Genomic DNA, 21,399 nt, shown 5'->3' with positions numbered 1-21,399 from the left:
TAAGAAAGAAGTGAGCCCACCTAGAGGAGCATGATGGAGCCTCATGTTTGGGACCTGGTGAGTAAGAAACAAAGTTGGGCTCTACCATGAGGAATCTGTCACAGGCTGGGGATCAACTGAAGGAGTTATCCACGGGCAGTGAGGCCCTAGGATGGTATTCAAGTAGAAGCATGGCATGCTCTAAACAGGGCTTCAGGAAGGGCAATCTGGCAGCAGAATTCACGATTTTATCATCTACACACCTCACCTGCACGGCCCTGGGCTCACCGCATGTGCTTGTCCTATGCACCTTCAGGAGAGCTCATGGCTGGAGCCCAAACAGGTGGGAACAGCCTAAGGTGCTGAGTGTGGCCAGACCTGGGCCAGTCTCTGGTCTGGACTGGGGAGACGGGGTGGTGGGAGCAAGAAGCACACACGTGCATGGTGGATCTGCCCTAGACTGTGAGATCTTTGCTGGGAGAACTCGTTTCCGATTCATCTCAGAAACACCAGTGTCCAGCACAGGGTCTGGCATTTCATAGGTGCTCACAATATGCCTGTATGAAAGAATGAATAAATAAACAAATATGCATGTGCTGCCTGTTGAACTGCTGCCCATTTGGAGAGATCAGGAAATTAAGGGGTTGGATCTGTATTGAGTTGAGGGGGCAACAGGTCTGGCTGAGGGAGAGCTGGCAAGACCCCTTTCCCAGCCCCAAGTATGCTGAGAGTCAAATAGCTAGGAGGAGAAATGGGATGGTTTTAAACTGCAACTAATATATCCATGTCCCTGCCTGACTTCTGCCATTCTTGAAACAAGTGAGCCTGGAATTTCGGACACACAGCTTCATGAGGGGCCAACACAGAAACCCCAAATAATGGCTTTCAGGTTTAGATGCCATGACTAGTGTTGATGACTGACATTTGCATATAAATTACAGGGTACCTATCCCTCCCGTTAGCTCAGGTAGTAATTCTCCCTCTTGGAGCCTGATTACTCAGAGACTAAAGAGCTCAGCTCTTCCCTGAGGGAGCTCCTCCCACCCCCCCACCCCCCTATATTGCCATATAATGGCCTTGGGAAGTCACCCAGATGTCAGCCAAACCCAAACAAAATGGACAGATGCAGGTTTAGATCGAGGCTGGCAGGCTGCTTTTCTTCATCAGGTTCCTGTACTTGTACCCCAACCAGAAAAATCACTCCAAAATAGCAAGCGCCACCGTTTCTACTGGTAACACTTGTTAAGTACTAGCTGTCATACACATTTATCACAGCTCAGTGAAACCCAGGCTGGGAAAGTTGAATGACTTGGCTACTATAGGACAGGGAACAATGAGAAAGTTGTATAACATTATGTGGCCACAAGTGTGCAGAAGTTATACTCAATCATTACTGTGGAGATTATAAATGGGTATAATCTGCTTGAAGGGCAACATGTTGAAACCTATAGAAATATTAAACAGCACATACCTCTTGACCCAGAAATGCTACTTTTAGGAACTTATCCTATAAGTAATAAGGGCACATAGATGCAAAGTTATAAGTGTACATATTGTCACTGAAGCACAGCATAGTCAATTGCAGTAGCAAAAGACTGATGACAACCTATGTGTTCATAGGTAAAGGAAAACTGTTTCTTATTCCACAAAGAACACTTCTGACACTTACTACCTGAAGTTAGTGCAGACTCCACAGGTTAAGGGCTCGTTCTCACAAGACTGCTCCCCATTTCAGACACCAGTCACAAGTCCAGGCTTCCTATACTTCTGACCAACTGGGTATAAATTGGAGGTTCCCATGACACCCTATTCAGGTTTGATAATTTGCTAGAACAGCTCACAGAATTCAGGAAAGCACTTTACTTACTATGAGCACTTTATTATAAGGGATACAACTCAGGAACAGCCACATGGAAGAGATGCCATAGGGCAAGGTATGTTGGAAGGAGTGTGGAGCTCCCATATCCTCTTGGGCCACACTGCCCTCCCAATACCTCCATGTGTTCACCAGCCCAGAAGCTCTCCCAACTCCCTTCACTTAGGGTTTTTTGGGGAGATCCCATGACAGGTATGATTAAATCATTGGCAATTGGTGATTAACTAAATCCCCAGCCCTTCTCCCTTCCCGGGAGGTCAGGGATGGGGCTAAAATTCCAACTTTCTAATCACATGGTTGGTTTCTCTGCAAACGCGCCCTCATCTTCCAAGAGTCACAATCAAAAAAACACTCATCACTCTGGAGAATCCAAGGGTCTTAGAAGCTTATGTGTCTGGAACCAGGGACTAAGACCAAATATTATAACAAAAGATGGTCCTATCGCTGCTATCACCCAGGAAGTTACTAGGTTTTTAGGAGCTCTGTGTCTGGAATCAGGAGCAGAGACCAAATATATATTTCTTATTAAGTCAGAACTGGTTAAATAAATTATCAATATTCACACTTGGGAATACTACAGCAGCACTTTTTAAATGAGGTAGATCTATATGCATTGATATTAGATGATCTCAAAACTAATGAAAAAGCACAGAGAAGAACAGTGTGTAGAGACTGTTTCCATTTGAGTAAACTAATGATATGTATATGTGCGTGTGTACACACACACAGAGAGATATGCACATTTATCCATAATATGCACAGGACATCTCCCAAAGGGTATTCTAAAAATCAGGTGCCATGGTTGTCTTTGGGGAGGGAACTGGGTGTCTGGGGTGGAAGAAAGCTTTACATTTAATTTTATATCCTTTTGAACAGTTAGAATATTTTAGTGAGTTTGTGAATTACTTAAAGTAAAACAATAAATAAAATGAATGCCAAGACTGGGTCAGAGTCCCAGATTTTTCACATATGATAATGTTAGTAATTCACATATACACAACTGACAAAGTACTTCACAGGCATTATCTCAACCTGTGAGACAGGCAGGGGACTGCGGTTAAGGACCCATGTTTTTTGCTTCACAGGTACTTACTTATTTGATCACTAAATATATGCACCCAACATAGGAGCACCTAAATAGATGAAACAAATATTAACAGACATAAAGGGATAAATTGACAGTACCATAATAATAGTAGGGGACTTTAACACCCCACTATGTCAATGGACAGATCATCCAGACAGAAAATCAATAAGGAAATACTGGCCTTAAATGACACATTAGACCAGAGTCACTTAATAGATATATAAAGAATATTCCACCCCAAAGCAGCAGAATACACAGTCTTTTTAAGTGCAGACGGAACATTCTCCAGGATAGATCACATGCTAGGCCACAAAACAAGTCTCAGTAAATTTAAGAAAAGTGAAATCATATCAACCATCTATTTTGGCTACAGTGCTATGAGACTAGAAGTCAACTATAAGGGAAAAACACTGCAAAAACCAAAAAAACATGGAGGCTAAGCAATATGCTACTAAACAACCAATGGGTCACTAAAGAAATCAAAGAAGAAATAAAAAAAAATACTTGGAAACAAAGAAAACACAGTGACCCAAAATCTATGGGTTGCAGCAAAGGCAGTTCTAAGAGGGAAGTTTATAGCAATACAAACTTACCTCAGGAAACAAACAAAAAAAAACTCAAATAACAACCTAACCTTACACCTAGAGGAACTAGAAAAAGAAGAACAACCAAAAAACCAAAATTAGAAGGAAAGAAATCAAAAAGATCAGAGCAGAAATATATAGAGATTTAAAAAAATAGAAAAAAAATCAATGAAACTAAGAGCTGGTTCTTTGAAAAGATAAATAAAATTGATAAACCATTAGATAGACTCATCAAGAAAAAAAGAGAACGGGCTCAAATCAATAAGGTCAGAAATGAAAAAGAAGTTACAATTGACACTACAGAAATACAAAGGCTCCTAAGAAATTACTACTAACAACTTTATACCAATAAAATGGACAACCTAGAAGAAATGGACAAATTCTTAGAAACATATAATCTCCCAAGACTGAAGCAAGAAGAAATAGAAAATATCCACAGAGCAATTAACAGTAATGAAGTTGAATCAGTAATTTTAAAAACTCCCAACAAACAAAATTCCAGGATCAGATGGCTTCACAGGTGAGTTCTACCACACATTTAGAGAAGAATTAACACCTATCCTTCTGAACTATTCCAAAAAATTGCAGATGAAGGAGCTCTTCCAAACTCGTCTACTAGGCTAGCATCACCTTGATACCAAAACCAGGCAAAGATATCACAAACAAAGAAAACACAGGCCAATATCACTGATGAATATAGAAGTAAAATCCTCAACAAAATACTAGCAAACAGGGGCTACCCTGGTGGCACAATGGTTAAGAATCTACCTGCCAATGCAGGGGACATGGGTTCGAGCCCTGGTCCGGGAAGATCCCACATGCTGTGGAGCAACTAAGCCAATGCATCACAACTACTGAGCCTGCACTCTACAGCCCATGAGCCACAACTACTGAAGCCTGCACGCCTACAGCCTGGGCTCCTCAACAAGAAAAGCCACCACAATGAGATGCCTGCACACCACAACAAAGAGTAGCCCCCGCTCGCTGCAACTGGAGAAAGCCCGCATGCAGCAATGAAGACCCAACACAGCCAAAATAATAATAATAATAATAATTAATTAATTAAATTTAAAAAATACTAGCAAACCGAATCCAACAATACATTAAAACAATCATACACCATGATCAAGTGTGATTTATACCAGGGATGCAAGAACAGTTCAACTTTAGAAATTCAATATGATATGTCACATTAATAAGCTGAAGAATAAAAAGCATATGCTCATCTCAACAGATGCAGAAAAAGCTTCTGACAAAATTTAACATCCGTTTATTATAAAACTCTCCAGAAAGTGGGCATACAGGGAATATACCTCAACATAATAAAGGTCATATATAACGAACCTACAGCTAACATCATACTCAATGGTGAAGAGCTAAAAGCATTTCCTCTAAGATCAGGAAGAAGACAAGGATTCCCACTCTTGCCACGTTTGTTCAACATAGTATTGTAGGTCCTAGCAACAGCAATCAGAGAAGAAAAAGAAATGAAAGGCATCCAAATTGGAAAGGAAGAAGTAAAATTGTCACTGTTTGCATGATATTATACATGATACTATACAAAGAAAATCCTAAAGATACCAGCAAAAACCTATAGAGCTCATTAATTAATTTGGTAAAATTGCAGGATACAAAATTAATATACAGAAATCTGTTGCATTTCTATACACTAACAACAAACTATCTGGTAGAAAAATTAAGGAAACAATCCCATTTACCATCACATCAAAAAGAATAAAATACCTAGGAATAAACCTACCTAGGGAGGTAAAACACCTGTACTCAGAAAACCATAAGACACTGTTGTCTTCAATGAAACTGAAGACAACCCAAACACATGGGAAGATATACTATGGTAAGATGGATTGAAAGAATTAATACTATTAAAATGTCCAAAGTATCCAAGGTTATCTACAGATTCAATGCAATCCCTATCAAAACAATGGCAATTTTCTCAGAACTAAAACAAATAATTTTAAAATTTGTATGGAAACACAAAAGACCCCAAATTAGCCACAACAATCTTGAGAAAGAAGAGCAAAACTGGAGGTATCATGCTCCCTGACTTCAGACTATACTATAAAGCTACAGTAATCAAAACAGCATAGTACTGGCACAAAAACAGACACAAAGATTAATGGAACTGAATAGAGAGCTCAGAAATAAACCCATGCACCTATGGTCAATTAATCTATGATAAAGGAGGCAAGAATACACAGTGGAGGAAAGATAGTCTATTCAATAAATGGTGCTGAGAAAACTGAACAGTTACATGTAAAAGAATGAAATCAGAACATTTTCTTACACCATACACAAAAATAAGCTCAAAATAGATTAAAGACCTAAATGTAAGACCTGAAACTGTAAAACTCCTGGAAGAAAACATAGGCAGAATACTATTTGACATAAAACATAGCAACATTTCTTTGATCTGTCTCCTAACGTAAAGGAAACAAAACAGGATCTAAGTAAACTTAAAAGCTTTTGCACAGCAAAGGAAACCATTGACAAAAAAAAACACAAAAAAACACAAACAACTGAATGGGAGAAAATATTTTCAAATGATATAACCAATAAGGCGTTAATATTCAAAATATATAAACAGCTCATACAACTCACTATTAATAAAACCCAAACAACCCAATTAAGAAATGGGCAGAAGACTTGAATATACATTTTTCGAAAGAAGACACACAGAAGGCCAATAGGCCTGTGAAAATATGCTCAACATGGTTAATCAGGGAAATGTAAATCAAAACCACAATGAAGACTTCCCTGGTGGCAGTTGTTAAGAATCTGCCTGCCAATGCAGGGGACATGGGTTCGAGCCCTGGTCTAGGAAGATCCCTTATGCCGCGGAGCAACTAAGCCCGTGCGCCACAACTACTGAGCCTGTGCTCTAGAGCCCATGAGCCACAACTACTGAGCCCACGTGCCACAACTACTGAAGCCCATGCTCCTAGAGCCTGTGCTCTGCAACAAGAGAAGCCTCCACAATGAGAAGCCCATGCACTGCAACAAAGAGAAGCTCCCGCTCGCCGCAACTAGAGGAAGCCTGCGTGCAGCAACGAAGACCCAACGCAGCCAAAAATAAATAAATAAATTAAAAGAAACAATCATACATAAATATAAATATATATATATTTAAAAAACCACAATGAGCTATCACCTCACACCTGTCAAATGGCCATCATCAAAAACTACAAATAACAAATGTTGGTGAGGATGTGGAGAAAAGAGAACCGTTGGACACTGTTGGCAGGAATGTCAAGTGGTGCAGCCACTGTGGAAAACACTATGGAGGTTCCTCAAAAAACTAAAAATAGAACTACCATATGATCCAGAACTTCCACTCTTGGGTATATATCCAAAGAAAACAATAAACACTAACTTGAAAAGATATATGCCCCCAATGTTCATAGCAGCATTATTTATAATAGCCAAGATATGGAAGCAACCTAAGTATCCATCAACAATGAATGGATAAAGAAAATGTGGTATAAGCACACAGTTTATATTGAATATTAGCCCTGAAAAAGAATGAAATTTTTCTACTTGCAACAACATGGATGGACTTAGAGGGTATTATGCTCAGTGAAATAAGTCAGATAGAGAAAGACATACTGTATGATATCACTTATAAGTGGAATCTAAAAAATAAAACAAACTAGTGAATATAACAAAACAGAAACACTCACAGATACAGAGAACAAACCAGTGGTTACCAGTGGGAAGAGGGAAGGGGGAGGAGCAAAATAGGGGTAGGGGATTAAGAGATACAAACTACTGTATATAAAATAAATAAGCTACAAGGATATATTGTACAGCACAGGGAATATAGCCAATATTTTAAACTATAAGTGGATTATAATCAATAAAATTTTTGAAACACAATGTTATATACCTGAAACTAATACTGTAAATCAACTATACTTCAATTTTTAAAAAAGTTTGTGATCAGAATGTTTTACAATCAAAATCTTATTAAGCCAGCAGTACATTTATTCATTAAGAAAAAAATGAGGAAACTGAGGCTGAGTCACAGTATAAGTGTCCAAATCCCTGACAAGTAGAAAATCAGACCTGAGACTGGAACCCAACTCTCCATTCACTGCTCCACAGCTGCCTCTAATAAGATAAGGCACTTTGAGTATAGAGGTGGAGTTTTTCACTTCTTTTATGTTTCCCAAAATAGCACATCACTCAGTGCTGGTAAGGACTTGGGAGACAGATGTGACAAGAAGCAAGAGTCTAGACCTGGGCTTTCCCATGTGGTAGCTGAAAGCCGCAGTAGCTATTGAGCACTTGAAATTAGCTAGTCCTAATTGAGATGTGCTCTAAATGTAAAATACACACCAGATTTTGAAGACTTGGTACTTCGTATATTAAACAGAATGTAAAATATCTCATTAATAATTTTTTATATTGAATACATGTACAAATAATATTTTAGACATATTGGGTAAAACAAAATATATTAAAATTAACTGTGCTTGGGCTTCCCTGGTGGCGCAGTGGTTGAGAGTCCGCCTGCCAATGCAGGGGACGCGGGTTCGTGCCCCGGTCCGGGAAGATCCCACGTGCCGCGGAGCGGCTGGGCCCGTGAGCCATGGCCACTGAGCCTGTGTGTCCGGAGCCTGCGCTCCGCAACCGGAGAGGCCGCAACAGTGAGAGGCCTGCGTACCGCAAAACAAACAAACAAACAAACAAAAAAAACCTGTGCCTGTTTCTTTTTTAATGTGACCACTAGAAAATTTAGAATTATATACATGTCTTGCATGTGTGGCTCACATTATATTTCTATTGGATACCATTGGTTTAGACCATCACTCCTCCATCCGCTTCAGAAAAATCCTCTTCCCTTGAGTTTGTTTCACCCTCTCCCCTCCTCACAATTGTGAGTGCTCTGTTCCCCCAGTCTCCTCTTCACTCTTCAAACACGTTGGCAACTCTACTGCAAGGTATGGCATCATCCTACATACCTCCAGCATCCTCGTCTACAAGAAGATTCTCCCTCTACCTCGGTCTCCAGTAGAGCAGCCTGTTCTGACCACAACCTTCTCTCCTTCCTGTTTACTGTTCAACATCTCCCACTGGCCTCCTCCGTCCTTCCACTCCAACTCTCTCTACCTTTCCCAATCCATCATTCTCACACCCCTGCCTCTCCAGCCTGGGTTCCATAGCCCATCATGTCCCAAACACTCTTGCCAAGATTCTTCCAACTCCAGTGGCCTCTGTCTTTTAATCACATCTACTAGCAAAACCCTCACCCTGGATCAACAGCTCTTCACTTCCTCTCTGCCCAGACCTGAGACCTGAGCAGTCAGCACGGCAGGAGAACATCCCCCGGCCGACACTCTCCAGAACAACAGTGCACACAGATTCCAGTGCACGTTCGAGAGGGCCCTCCAGACTGCCTATCTTAATGTATTGTTCACGTAAATTCACTCTTCCTTTCTCCATGGTTATTATGTCCCTCCAATCTCTTTGACCTCCAAATTCCTCCTCATTCCCAGCAGATGACCTCGTCCTCCTGGGACACCACGGAGCACCCTCTCCTGCTTGAAATGCCCTGTGGCTTCTGGGCCACCACACTCACCCGATGTTCTCCTCGGCACCTTTTCTGCCGGCAGAGAGGAAACGCCGCCCTTCTCCCCAGATGCCAGGAAGGCACATTTACCTGCCTGTGGGGACAGAGGGTGGCAGAGGAGGGCAAACGCCGGCTGGGGAAGCCCTGGAATCAGAAGACCCAGGTCCTGTTTCAGCTGCGCCAGGCCCTAGCTGAACAACTGCGCAAATCCCCTCCCCTCTCTGAGCCACTATTTCCTCATTTGTAATTAAGGATTATCATGGCTTAGCTGTTAATGATTCAATTTAAAAAAAATGTAGGTGAGAGAGCTTGACGGCTAGGAACAGTTCCAGGGGGCACAGGAGCTCTCTTCTCTGATTTTTCACCCAGACTCAATCCAGCCTCCTCCCATTCAACAAGAATTTGGGAAAGTAAGTCAAGGGGACTGACACTGATGGAGCACCAGCCCAGAGTCACACACGCTACATGCAAATCCATAATTAGCTCCTTTGGCATCTGATCAGCTCCACCCAATCTCTTCTCAGAGCCTCGCAGAGAGGGCCCGGCAAACCCACCTCCCCGGCCAGCAGACTGGACCAAGGGGAACCACCTGATCGAATCTAGTTATTGTCAATCTTTGAATATTAGACCATTTGGGGAAGCTTTTTTTTTTTTTTTTTTTTTTTTGCGGTACCCGGGCCTCTCACTGTTGTGGCCTCTCCCGTTGCGGAGCACAGGCTCCAGACGCGCAGGCTCAGTGGCCATGGCTCACGGGCCCAGCCGCTCCGCGGCATGTGGGATCCTCCCGGACCGGGACACGAAGCCGTGTCCCCTGCATCGGCAGGCGGACTCCCAACCACTGCGCCACCAGGGAAGCCCTGGAGAAGCTTTTAAAAATCCTACCCTGGACTATGAGTTTAGAATCTTTGGGGGTGAGACCAAAGCCTCTGTGATTTTAAAAAGTCCCCACATGATTCTAGTGTACAGCCAAGACTGAAAACCGCTGAACGAGTCTGCACTAAGGGGTTCGCAGCTGAAGCCCATACCTACTTCCTAGGGACATTTAACAAAGCCTAAACCAAAGGAATGAAGGGCCGTTGTGTGAAAAAGGAATGTTTGAGGCCCTGTGACAGCCTTTCAGCAAGCTATTTGGGGGAAATGGGCTCTTTCTGGCATCCCTCAAATTTTATTATATCTGGTCCTATTTTTAGAGATGCTTTTGGGTTAGGGAGGAAGAATGAGTTACCTAAGTATTTCCCTTTGCCTCTACTCTCTGCAATGTTATAAGGCAATGGTTCTCAACATTTAGTTGCATCAGAATCACCTGGAGGGCTTATTGAAACAATTGCTGGGCCCCATCCCTAGTCTCTCATTCAGCAGGTCTGGGGTGAGGCCCCAGAGTTTGCATCACTAACAAGTTCCTAGGTAATGCTGCTGCTGGTCCCAGGACAATAACCTTAGAACTTTGGGCAAAGGGGGCACTGAGGATGCTGCTAGGATCCCTGAAAGCTGGCCCCTCCTCTCCTTCCCGAGCACAGTTAATACCACTTCTGCCAGGCAGGGGAAGAGCCTCTGCTGCAGAACTTCTCATCTTGGAGAAGGGAAGACTCGAGACACCCAATCATTGCCAGAACGAGGACCAGTGTGTAAAGATTGAAAGAAGATGGGTTCCGGTGAAAAGAACTGAGAGAGTGTGTGTATAACGCATGCATTCATAGACCTGGAGTCAGGCAGACTTATCCTCAACATTTAGGTCTGCCAATAACAGCTGTGTGATCTGGGGTAAATTTGCTTCTTTCAGTCTCTGTTACCGTACCAATGAAATAAGTATACTATAATAGGGTTGTGCCCACCTCCGGCAGCAGAATGAAGTTTAAGGGAGGCAAGACATATAAGGAGCTTATCACAGTTTCTAACACTTGGTGCCCATTCAATCATTATTGAACGATTATTCTTCAAAGAACGAGAATTCTTTGAAGATGCACTGAGCTGCTTATTGAGGTAGTGAGCTCCCCATCCTCATGGGTGTGTAAGCAGGAGCTGGAGTTGTACCAGGGACTGAAGCAGTAGATCTGAGACTGTGAGCTGGAGTGTTGAGTGAAGGAGGCTCGTTCTTCCAGCCCAAATTACATAACACGTATAGAACTTGAATCAGCGTTTGTAAATCTGTGATCCACTTGTGGAGGTGTGGCAAGAGACTGGGTGACCCGAAATTCCTCCCTGTGGAATTCCTTCTGGAATCTTTCCGACTTAAGCAAGAGCCACCCTTGCTAGAAAGCCAAACACTTTTCTGAATGGTCACAGGCTATGGTCAAGTCACTGCTGTGTTTCTACTCGGATGTCAAGGAAGCCAGGTATGGCAAAGGTGGCTGCCTGGCCCTGCCCAAGCTTGGGGGATGGGGTGCTGCTGGGTTTTCCCTCTGCAGATCTGGGCTGCAGGACTTATGGCAGGCCTGAGTCAGTGGCCAGCCTGGGGAACCAGGCGGTGGGGTGCTCCTCAGACACTTCTGTGGAAATGTGTGTGGAACAGGAGGATGAAGGAGGAAATGAGGTGGCGACCTCCCAATAATTCTTTTTACAGGAGGCCTGAAGGCACTTGGAAGAGGGGTGTTGAGTGATCAAAAAATAATTCAGGCACACACGTGACTGGGTACCACAGTTAGAGTACAAAGCTCCTCCTTCAACGAGACTAAAGGGCCATTCCTCTTCATCCTACAGGTCTTAGTTTAAACATCACTTCTACCAGGAAGCCTTCCACAGTCCCTCAACACCAGGTTAGGGGTCCCAGCTCTGGGTTCCCATGGCTCTCTGTCCCTCTCTATCAACTTATCCCTGTCCATTGCAATTTCTCTTGATTAATGCTCCATCCTCCCAGATCAGCTTTCAGCTATGAACACAGGGGCTGGTCTAGCTTTTTCTTCATTGACTCCCCTGGGCCTAGCACAGCGCCTGGCACTTTGGGTTTCCCATAAACACCTGATGAAAGAATGAATGTCTTTAGGCAAGTCTCTCAACCTCTCTGAGCCTCAGTTTCCCCATCTATAAAATGGGGACTAATAATACCTATTTGCAGGATTACTGTGAAGTTGCATGGAAAAGCAGTTGTTACAGTGCTTAGCACAAAGTATGTGGTGCTCAATAAATAGTCACAGATATTATTGCCTTGTAACTGCTATTAACAATGATAAAAACTCAGGAGGTACTGGCTTTTCTTCTCTTCAGTTGGCTAGAGGCTATTATTAGTGATCTTTCTAAACTACACATCTTGCTGTGTCTCTCCTGGCTCTGAAAGACCTAAAACGTCTCGCCTCAACCTTCTTTTCCTTCCCCATTTCCCAAGACTCCTTGCCACCCCCCAGTTCCAGCTGCACCAAACTGTGGACCACTCCCCACTGTGGCTTACTCCCTCTAGCTCAGCTCAGATCACCCATCCCCATTCTCAGCCTTCTGTTCACTCCTAAAGGCCCATCTTAAATGTCATTCCTCTGCCAGGCCCCACTCGGCTCCCACAGCACAGTTCCCAGCTGGCTTTGCATTCGTGTTGGATGAGTGACTGCCCGTCTCCCCCGCGAGAAGGAGCAGGCAAGCACACACTTAGGTCCGAATCGCCAGCACCCCAGCAGTGTGTGACATGACGGATGGCTCATTCACACTGGGGCTGTCAAACTGAATTGACAGTCTACCTGACATCAAAGAACAAGCTCTGGTTCAAGGACTCCTGAACTCCCAACCCAGGGCACGCAGAAGGCCTGCTTGATGGCAAGAGGAAAGAGCGGGTCTGGTGTTCCGCTTTTGGGCACTGGCCTCCAAAAGGAATGTGATCCAGCCCCACAGTGAGCCTGGGGTGGGGATACTGTAATAGGACGGAAGGGCAAACAGCCAGAGAAGGCTCACGTTAGGTCCCCTGGCCAGCGTCTGGTGCCGAGGGACCCACATCTCCCTCCTGATCCCCTGGCACTCGTGTAAGAGTCTATCAGAGGAAATATTCCAGCACTTAAGATCCAAGACCTTCCCAAGCCCCAGTCCTTTAACTGTTAAGACAACTTATCAGATTGAATATGAAGAAATTGACCAGAGCTGAAAAACTTAACTAAAGAATTGTCACCTGCTACTGGCCCCAAACGCGAGAAGGTGGCGGTGCTGTGTCTGTGCTCATTATTTCCTGTCGCTCAGAACCTTCCTCCTCCCGGCTCACCTGGCTTCTTCCTACTTTGCCTTCGAGGCTTCTTCTTTGAGAAGACTCCTTCCAACTCTCAGCTGAGCTAAATGCTTTTCTCAGTACTCCCTGGGCATCTGACCTCAAATCATCTGGGTAGGATCTGACCTCCCCTCTGGGTCATGTGATTTCCCCCCACTGCAGGCACCGTGCTGAGTACCCCTGGCTCCTGGCATGGTGCTCCCAATACAACAGGTGCTCAGGAACCATTTACTGAACCAAACCAAACTTCAAAGCAAAGCAGCCTTCTCTCTTGACCTAAGCCTGGTGGCAGAGTATCATGGGTTTGTCAGGATGGCATAAGCGAGACTCATCTGCATACAATGGTGGGTGTTCTGAGAACACCCACACACTTAGATGGGAGAAAGATGCACTGTTCATGCCCAGCTCTTTGCTTAAGATAAGATGAATGGAGGGGACACGGAAATGGTCTAGTCCAGGAACTCTCTGCCTGGCCACCCATTAGGGTCACCCCAGGAGCCTAACTTGAAACGAAACAGTGTTGGGTCCTGCCCTCAAAGAGACTGATGTAACCATCTGGGGTAGGGTGTGGGCATCTGTAGGTCTTACAAGCCCTCCGGGAGGTTCTCATGTGCAGCCTTGGCTGAGAACCGCTAAACAGCCCACCCTCCTGGCCCTGTGCACTCAGAGAATGAAGGTGACCCCATGTACAGGGCTTACTGCCAGCACGGGACTGGAACCAGCCCCTCAGGCCCTGCCCCTTCCCAGCTGGGGACTCCCCAGGAAGCCCCAGAGCAGCGGGGTTCCTCTGGGATCAGCATGTCACTGGCCTGAGCTGCCCCTAGGGATGTGCCTCAGCAGGGGAAAGGCCACTGTGCTTCCTGGACCACAGTGAACAGCAGGAATGTTCCGTGCTCGCTTTACGGTCCAGTGTGTCCTTTCCCCTTTGCCCACAGGGCTGACCGGTGCCTTCCCAGCCCAGCAAACCAGTTACGGGAGAAAATCATTGCCCAACTTCATACTTGCCAATGATACCTCTCTCCCACTCCCATTTCTGCTAGGTGAGTAAATACTTTCTGACCCTGAGACTGTGTTCCAGGGAGAATCCAGGTGCAGGCAGCCCAGTGTTTGAGAGCAGAGGCTACGGGGGTGCAGTGTCAGTGGGGTCGCTGAGTGGGGGACCAGTTAAGTTTCCAGTAGGTGCCTACCAAGGCAACTCTCCCACTTCTCCACTTCCTCTTCCTTCGCTTAGCACACCCAGACCCTGCCAGGTCCCAAGAGGATGGGTGAACCTACTTTTTGAGCACTTGCTGTATGCCTAAAACTCTCTTCTCTACCCTGTCCTGCTATACACCCTTACTCATCTTTCAAGACTCAACCTCACCTTCTTCATTCCCGTTCCCCAGGTAGGAGGATGCTTCCCGGTGATGGTGACCGACAAAGCAACACACATTCGGGAAGGACTCAACTTCAGTCCAGGCTGACAGAGATTACAGCAAAGTTATTTATTTGTAACATGAATCTTGACTTTAGATATAGCGGAATACTAAAAGTAAAAAAAAACGTCTTAGAGCAGATGAAATAAATAGGTGTCCTTAAGTCCTGGGCACAATGGAGAAAGGAGAATCTCCTGACTGCAGCCCCTTCCCAGACCAGCAGAGAATATACTCAGGACTCCGTGGGAGACCAGAAATGGAGAAATTTGGGTGACTTTCTGGCTGACCCCGCCCCTCCCTTAACAGCTTCAGTGTAATCCCCCAGCCATTTTTTGAGCACTACCCCCAAGGAGAGGAGATGTGTGTGCAGGGGGTACCTGTCAGCCTGGAGGTGGCCCCCGGCCTTCCTCATCCCCCATACGATGTGCATATCAATAGCACTGCACTCAGCACCCTGTATCAGGGCTCTGTTCTCCCCCCAGGGAGGGCTAAAATCTGAAAGCTGACATGTCCATTAGAAGGGAGGGGGCTAGCTAAGGAAAAAGTAGCATGTGGATACAATGACATACGGATAGCAGTTGAGAGGAATGAGCAAGATCTAGGCTATCAACATGGACAGAGCTTAAAAAACTGCTGTAAAAAGGGAATTCCCTGGTGGTCCAGTGGTTAGGACTCGGTGTTCTCGCTGCCAAAGGCCCGGGTTCAATCCCTGGTCAGGGACCTAAGTTCCCACAAATGGTGTGGCATGGCCAAAAATAAATAAATTGCTGTAAAAAGTAAGTTGCTGAGTAACAAGCACAGCATGACTGCATTTTTTTTTTATTGCATTTTTAAAAGCACACCCAAGCACCACTCTTTTGGGTGGGTACCTTTAGAGGTATGCAAGATCATTGTCTATAAATCAGAGAGGACAGTGCAGAGAGAGACCACGCCTCATTTGTTTCACCTGGGCCAGTGCAAAGCCCGATACACCATAACTGCTTAGTAACTGTGGACGGCTGCATAGGTGACCAGTGGGGCCTTGTCCTGGCATAATGGATCCCGGTGTCTCCCCGGGGCCTCCAGGGGATTCCTCCAACACCGGCTCTCCCTCCCCTCCCATGGCACCTCCAGCTAAGCCAGAACCCATAGCTCCATCTGGTTGTGGCCGCTCTGGCCTATCAACTCCCTCCCCAGACCCAGGCTCAGCCCCCATGCTGTTCCTCTGTTCTCCTGGGCACTGGGCCATGAGTGACTCAGTGGGGTTAGCTCCTCCATCCCTGGCTCCACCCTGGTAAAGTGGGGATGTTAAAGGGCACTCGTGCGTGTAGTGCACGTGTGTGGCTGTGTGTGCGTGCTGGGGGAGCGGGCTGCTTTTTAGAAGCTGGGGTTGGAGCATAGGAAGCAAGCTGACTTGGCCCAGGTCATTAGCTAAACTTTCCTACTTAACAATAGGTCCTACTGTATAGCACAGGGAACTATATTCAATATCCTATGATAAACCCGAATGGAAAAGAATATTTAAAAAAGAATGTATAGGGCTTCCCTGGTGGCGCAGTGGTTGAGAGTCCGCCTGCCGATTCAGGGGACGCGGGTTCGTGCCCCGGTCCGGGGAGATCCCACATGCCGCGGAGCCTGTGCGTCCAGAGCCTGTGCTCCGCAGCGGGGGAGGCCACAACAGTGAGAGACCCGCGTACTACAGTAAATAAATAAAATAAAAACTTAAAAAAAAAAAAAAAAAAGAATGTATATATATATATATATATATATATACATACATATATGTATATATATATATATATGAATCACTTAGCTGTATGGCAGAAATTAATTCAACATTGTAAATCAACTATACTTCAATTAAAAACAAACAAACAAAAAAACCAACAACAAAAAAACCCAAAACTTTCCTGCTTGAGTCTTGGATCATCTGCTTCCAAATGAGCGGGAGCATTGATGAGCAGGAGGCCTGATGGATAACTTCCCATGTTGAGAGCTGAGAAAGGAAACGAACAAGGGTCCTAGAAAAGCGCTCCTCCTTGGCCAGGTGCAAGAGGCCTGCCAGCTTTCAGAGGGGATATGCTTTTAGGTCCCTGTCTTACTCAGCTTGAGCTGTTATAACAAAATACCAAAAACTGGGGGGCCTAAACAACATTTACTTCTCACAGCTGTGGAGGCTGCGAAGTCCAAGGTCAAGGTGACAACAGACTCAGTTCTCTGTGAGGACCCTCTTCCCGGCTTGTAGATGGCCGCCTTCCTGCTGCATCCTCACATGTAGAGACAGGGAGCGCTAGTCTCTTCCTCTTATAAAGACATTAATCCCCTCATGGAAGTCCCACCCTCGTGACCTCATCTCAACTTAATTGCCTCCCAAAGGTCCCACCCACCTCCACGTACCATTATATGGGGAGTTAGGGCTTCAACATATGAATTTCTGGGGGACACAAACATTCAGTCCATAACATCCTGCCCCTGACCCCCCAAAATTCATGCAATGAATTCTTGCATGCAAAATACATTCATTCCATCCCAACAGCTCCAAAAGTCTTAACTCCTGTCAGAGACTTGGGGTATGATTCATCTTGAAAGAAAATTACTCTCCAGCTTTGAACCTGTGAAACCAGGTAAGTTAGGTACTTCCAAAATGCAGTGGTGGGACAAACATGGGATAGACATTCCCACTGCAAACAGAAGAAATCAGAAGTAAGGAGTGACGGGTCCCAAGTGAGCCCCAAACCTAGCAAGGTAAATGCCGTTAGCTCTTTGGTTCGATGCTCTGCCTTCTGGACTCACCGGGGTGGTGGTCTTGCCTTTAGGACCCACTGAGACAGGGGTGCACCCTCACCCCTGCAGCTCTGCTGGGCATTTCCATGTCCCCCGGAGACTCTGCAAGGCCTCCATCTTGCCTGTTGAAAGCAAGGCAATGCCCCACCCCCACCCTTTTGAAACCGGGGAGACAGCTCTGATGCTGGCTGAATTGCCTTCAGAGTCATTCTTTTCTTAGCCTGAAAAATAGTGTACACAGCTAAACAGTGATACAGTCAGCCCTGTAGGATCTATCAAATCTGACAGCCTTCCCTCATTCCATTCTGTCTTCACCCACTTCAGTTTCACTGGAGTTGTTTCTGCTAGGGTGGCTGATTAGGCCTGTGGTTCACACCCAGGCTAATCTTATCAAACAGTGTTTGGCCGCAATCTACGTGTTCTCTTCTGAACATGCTCTCTTTTTCTGTAACATAGATAGGCTGAGAATTTTCCACATCTTTAAGTTCTAGTTCCTTTTTGCTTAAGAATTCCTTCTTCAAGTCATTTCTCTCTTCTTGCATTTTACTATAAGCAGACAAGAGGGACCAAGTTGCTCCTTCGACACTGCTTAATATCTCCTCAGCTAAATATCTAACTTCTCCTCACTCCCAAGCTCTACCTTCCACAGAACACTAGAACATGAACACAGCTCAGCCAAGTTCTTTGCCACTTTCTAACAAGGATCACCTTTTCTCTATTGTCCAGTAACATGTTCCTCATTTCCACCTGAAACCTGACCAGAATGGCCCTTAGAGTCCATATTTCTAGCATGTACTTCAAAACTCCTCCGCTTCTACCCATTACTCAGTCCCAAAGCTGCTTCCACATTTCTGGGTATTTGTTACAGCAGCACTTTACTTCTCGGTACCAATTTCTGTCTTAGCTTGGGCTGCTATCACAAAATACCATAGACTGGGTGCCTTAAACAGCATAGTTCTGGGAGCTAGGACAAGATCAAGGTGACGGCAGATTTGGAGGACTCTCTTCCTGGCTTGCAGAGAGCTGCCATCTTGCTTCGTCCTCACATGGCAGAAAGAGATAGAGAGAGGGATCTCTGGTGTCTCTTCCTCTTCTTATAAGGACACTACCCCCATCGTGGAGGCCCCACCATCATGACCTCCTCTAAACCTAACTGCCTTCCAAAGGCTCCACCTCCACATACCATCACATTGGGGGCTGAGGTCTCAACATGTGAATTTCAGGGGGACACAAACATTCAGTCCATAACAGTCCCGTTTATAGAGAAAAGGCCTCAAATGCAGGGTGTTTGTGTGTTTGTGTTTGTGGAGCATGCTTTCATGCAGACTTCAGTGTAAATGATGATGAATATCTGACTTTCTGGGTGGAAGCTTTGGGCAGGGGCTGAAGAGGTAGAGAATGGAGGGAGCTGGTGAGGGGGAGGAGGCCCCCTCTACATCATCAGTGCTGGCCCTGAAGCACAGGCCCCCATGAGGCAGGTGCACACCCACTCACTATCCTTAAGGGGTAGACTCTGGCTGGCACTGGACAAGCGCTGGGAATCTGTCTTCCTGGAGTTTACAGCTTTGCAGGAGTCACTATTCAATGGAGAACTGCAAAACTTCGACCCTTCCTCTTGGTTTTGCATGTGCTTCCTCTTTACCTAAGATGCGCTGTGTTCCCTCTGTCCCATTCCCCTGGCTGCTCCTATCCATCTGTCACTGGGTAGGTGCAGCTCCCTTTGGGAGGCTTGGCCTCATTCCCCTGAGCCTCTAGGGCTTCCAGAACTTTGGCACTTCCTGCCTCTCAGGACTCGCCACTCCAAGCCGGCACTCTTGTCTGCTCGTCTGAGGACAGGACTGTGAACCATGGCATCCCCAGTACGATTGTGGCCTGCTTCCTGGAAGCAGAGGGTGCCATGAATGAGCAAGTGAATAAATGAATTATACACTGTGGTGAATCGTTGGTCCTTGAATGCCTGGGACAGCTGTACAGATGTTGCATGAGAATGCCTGATTGGAAATACATGTTGAAGGGTTGACAAATGATAGAAAAGGTCACTGCAAGGCCAAACACACCCACCCACCTGATGGACTAGCTGGCTATTCCTTGCTCCACAGACAGCCAGAGGCACATGTCCCCTCCCAGTCCTTTTGGGTTTCTGAGATCTGCAGCCTCCAAAGCTGGGCTCTAGCTAGAGAGGTATAAAGGTCAAGCGTGCTAGATTGCCCAGGTTTAAATCCTAACTCCACCACGGCCTAGCTGGTGACGGCTGTGCATCGGCTTCCTCACTTGTGAAACAGGGATAAGAGTGGCACTTTTTTCCTAGGGTTGCTCCGAGGATGCAATGAAAGAAGTGTTGTCAAACCCCGGGGACAGTGAGCGCAAACACGCTTAGTAAGCAGCGCCTCTTACTATAGATCCTCCCGCAGCCAGTGGCCCCGCACTGGTCAGGCTCTACACTTCAGATGACTAATCTGTAAAACGAGAATCATAACGATTCTCATACGGTCATAAGGATCATGATGAAATGATAAAGTAGAACTGCATTCTAATCTGTGGTTTGGGTCCATGGTAGTCTGTGGGGCTGTGCGTTACATGCAGACTCACCAAGCCGGGGGATTCTGGAGACAGCTCATCCAAAACCCTCCGCTCCGGGCAGAGCGGTGAGGACCACCGCCGGCCTGAGGGATTCAGGCCCCAACACCCACCCAAACCCCTACAACCCCTTCTCTTCGAGAGAGTCTGCTGGGGGTTCCTCTGAGAGGTGGGGAGGCCTACAGCACCAGGGACCAGCGCCGGGGACCAGGGAAGGCGCGGGAAGGAGAGGGGGAGGGTCCCCGCAGTAGGGGGCGGGGCCCGTGTGCCCGGGGGTCGCGGATGCCTGGGCTGCGGTCTGGTAATTCCAGGAAAAAGAAATTAAAAATGCTGCAGAGGAGGCGGCCACCGGGCCGAGCCGGTTATCTTCCGGGCGGCTTCCGGCTCTGATAACGCCCGGGGCGGGGCGCGTACCCAGAGTGGCCCGGGAGCCGGCCTGGAGGATCCTCGCCGGGCCGGCTCCCCGCTCCAGGCCGCGCCCAGCCCCGCGGAAAGCTGTGGTTCGCCCCGCGTCCCCCGCCTCCCGCCCGGTCCGGCCCTTGCTTACTCTGCAGACAGCGGGCAGCGGCCAAGCAGAGGGCGAAGACTCCCAGCGAGAGGCCGTGGCTGTTCCTCCTCCGGCTCGGCAGAGGCCTCATGAGCAAACCCCGCGCGCCGCCGGCCCGGCATTGGCGTCCCGGGCGGCGCGGCGCGGCGCGGCGCGGCGCGGACCCGGCTGTGCGCTCACGTGGCAGCCGCTGCAGCTCCTGGCCGCCCGGCTGCCCGCTCCTCCTCCTCCTCCGCTGCCTCCTGCTTGTCCTGTGAGGCCAGATGCAGATGAGCTGGTGTACTCTGGTTGAACCAGTTCCCAAGGAGTGGGGAAGGAAGAGGAGACGGGGAGGGAGGGAGGGAGGGGAAGAGGGAGGGAGAGAGAGAGAGGAAGCAGTTGGAATGCACACACTCAGAGGTAAATAATAGCAAAAAATGAGTAGTCTCCTTCCGTTCACACCCACTTGACTGGTATTGATTCAAGATTCAGCTGGATGCTGGGTGGCAGAAGGAAGGGAAGGTATTAGCTGTTACCTGAGGACCAAGAGGGACCATCTAATGGCTCCATGTGAAATGAAAAGGCTTTCAGGTAGGTGAAATGACAGCCTAGGGTGAGAGGGGTGAGAAGAGGACAAGGGAGCCTCAGGCTGCTCTGGGGGGAGCCACTGGACAGTGATGATAGCTATCCACCATGTACCATCCAGCCATCTAAACACCATCCATCCACCCATCCATGCATCCACCCACCCATCCATCCAAGCATCCATCTATCCACCATCCATCCACCCATCTATCCATCTACCATCCACCATTCTTCCATCCA

The 21,399-nt window shown here is 46.7% G+C and overlaps 1 protein-coding gene across 2 annotated transcripts in view; it reads right to left on the bottom strand.

Annotated features, from left to right (window-relative positions):
- The window catches only part of VSTM5 (V-set and transmembrane domain containing 5), a 30,157-nt gene extending 9,366 nt beyond the window's left edge, over positions 1-20,791 (bottom strand). The window contains exon 1 of one of the 2 annotated variants that reach the window (XM_059069031.2): positions 20,596-20,791. In XM_059069031.2, coding sequence (XP_058925014.1) covers positions 20,596-20,686 — 91 coding nt within the window. In that variant the 5' untranslated portion in view covers positions 20,687-20,791. Of the gene's footprint in view, positions 1-19,113; positions 19,245-20,595 lie in introns of those variants that run through there. The other variant, XM_067038289.1, reaches the window with a different exon arrangement.
- Positions 20,792-21,399: the final 608 nt, after the last annotated feature.

This window comes from Kogia breviceps, chromosome 7 (assembly GCF_026419965.1).
Source record: "Kogia breviceps isolate mKogBre1 chromosome 7, mKogBre1 haplotype 1, whole genome shotgun sequence".
In the NCBI taxonomy this organism is placed as follows: Eukaryota; Metazoa; Chordata; class Mammalia; order Artiodactyla; family Physeteridae; genus Kogia; species Kogia breviceps.
Note: the sequence above shows the minus strand (reverse complement) of the source record. Positions and strands in the feature narration are given on the sequence as shown.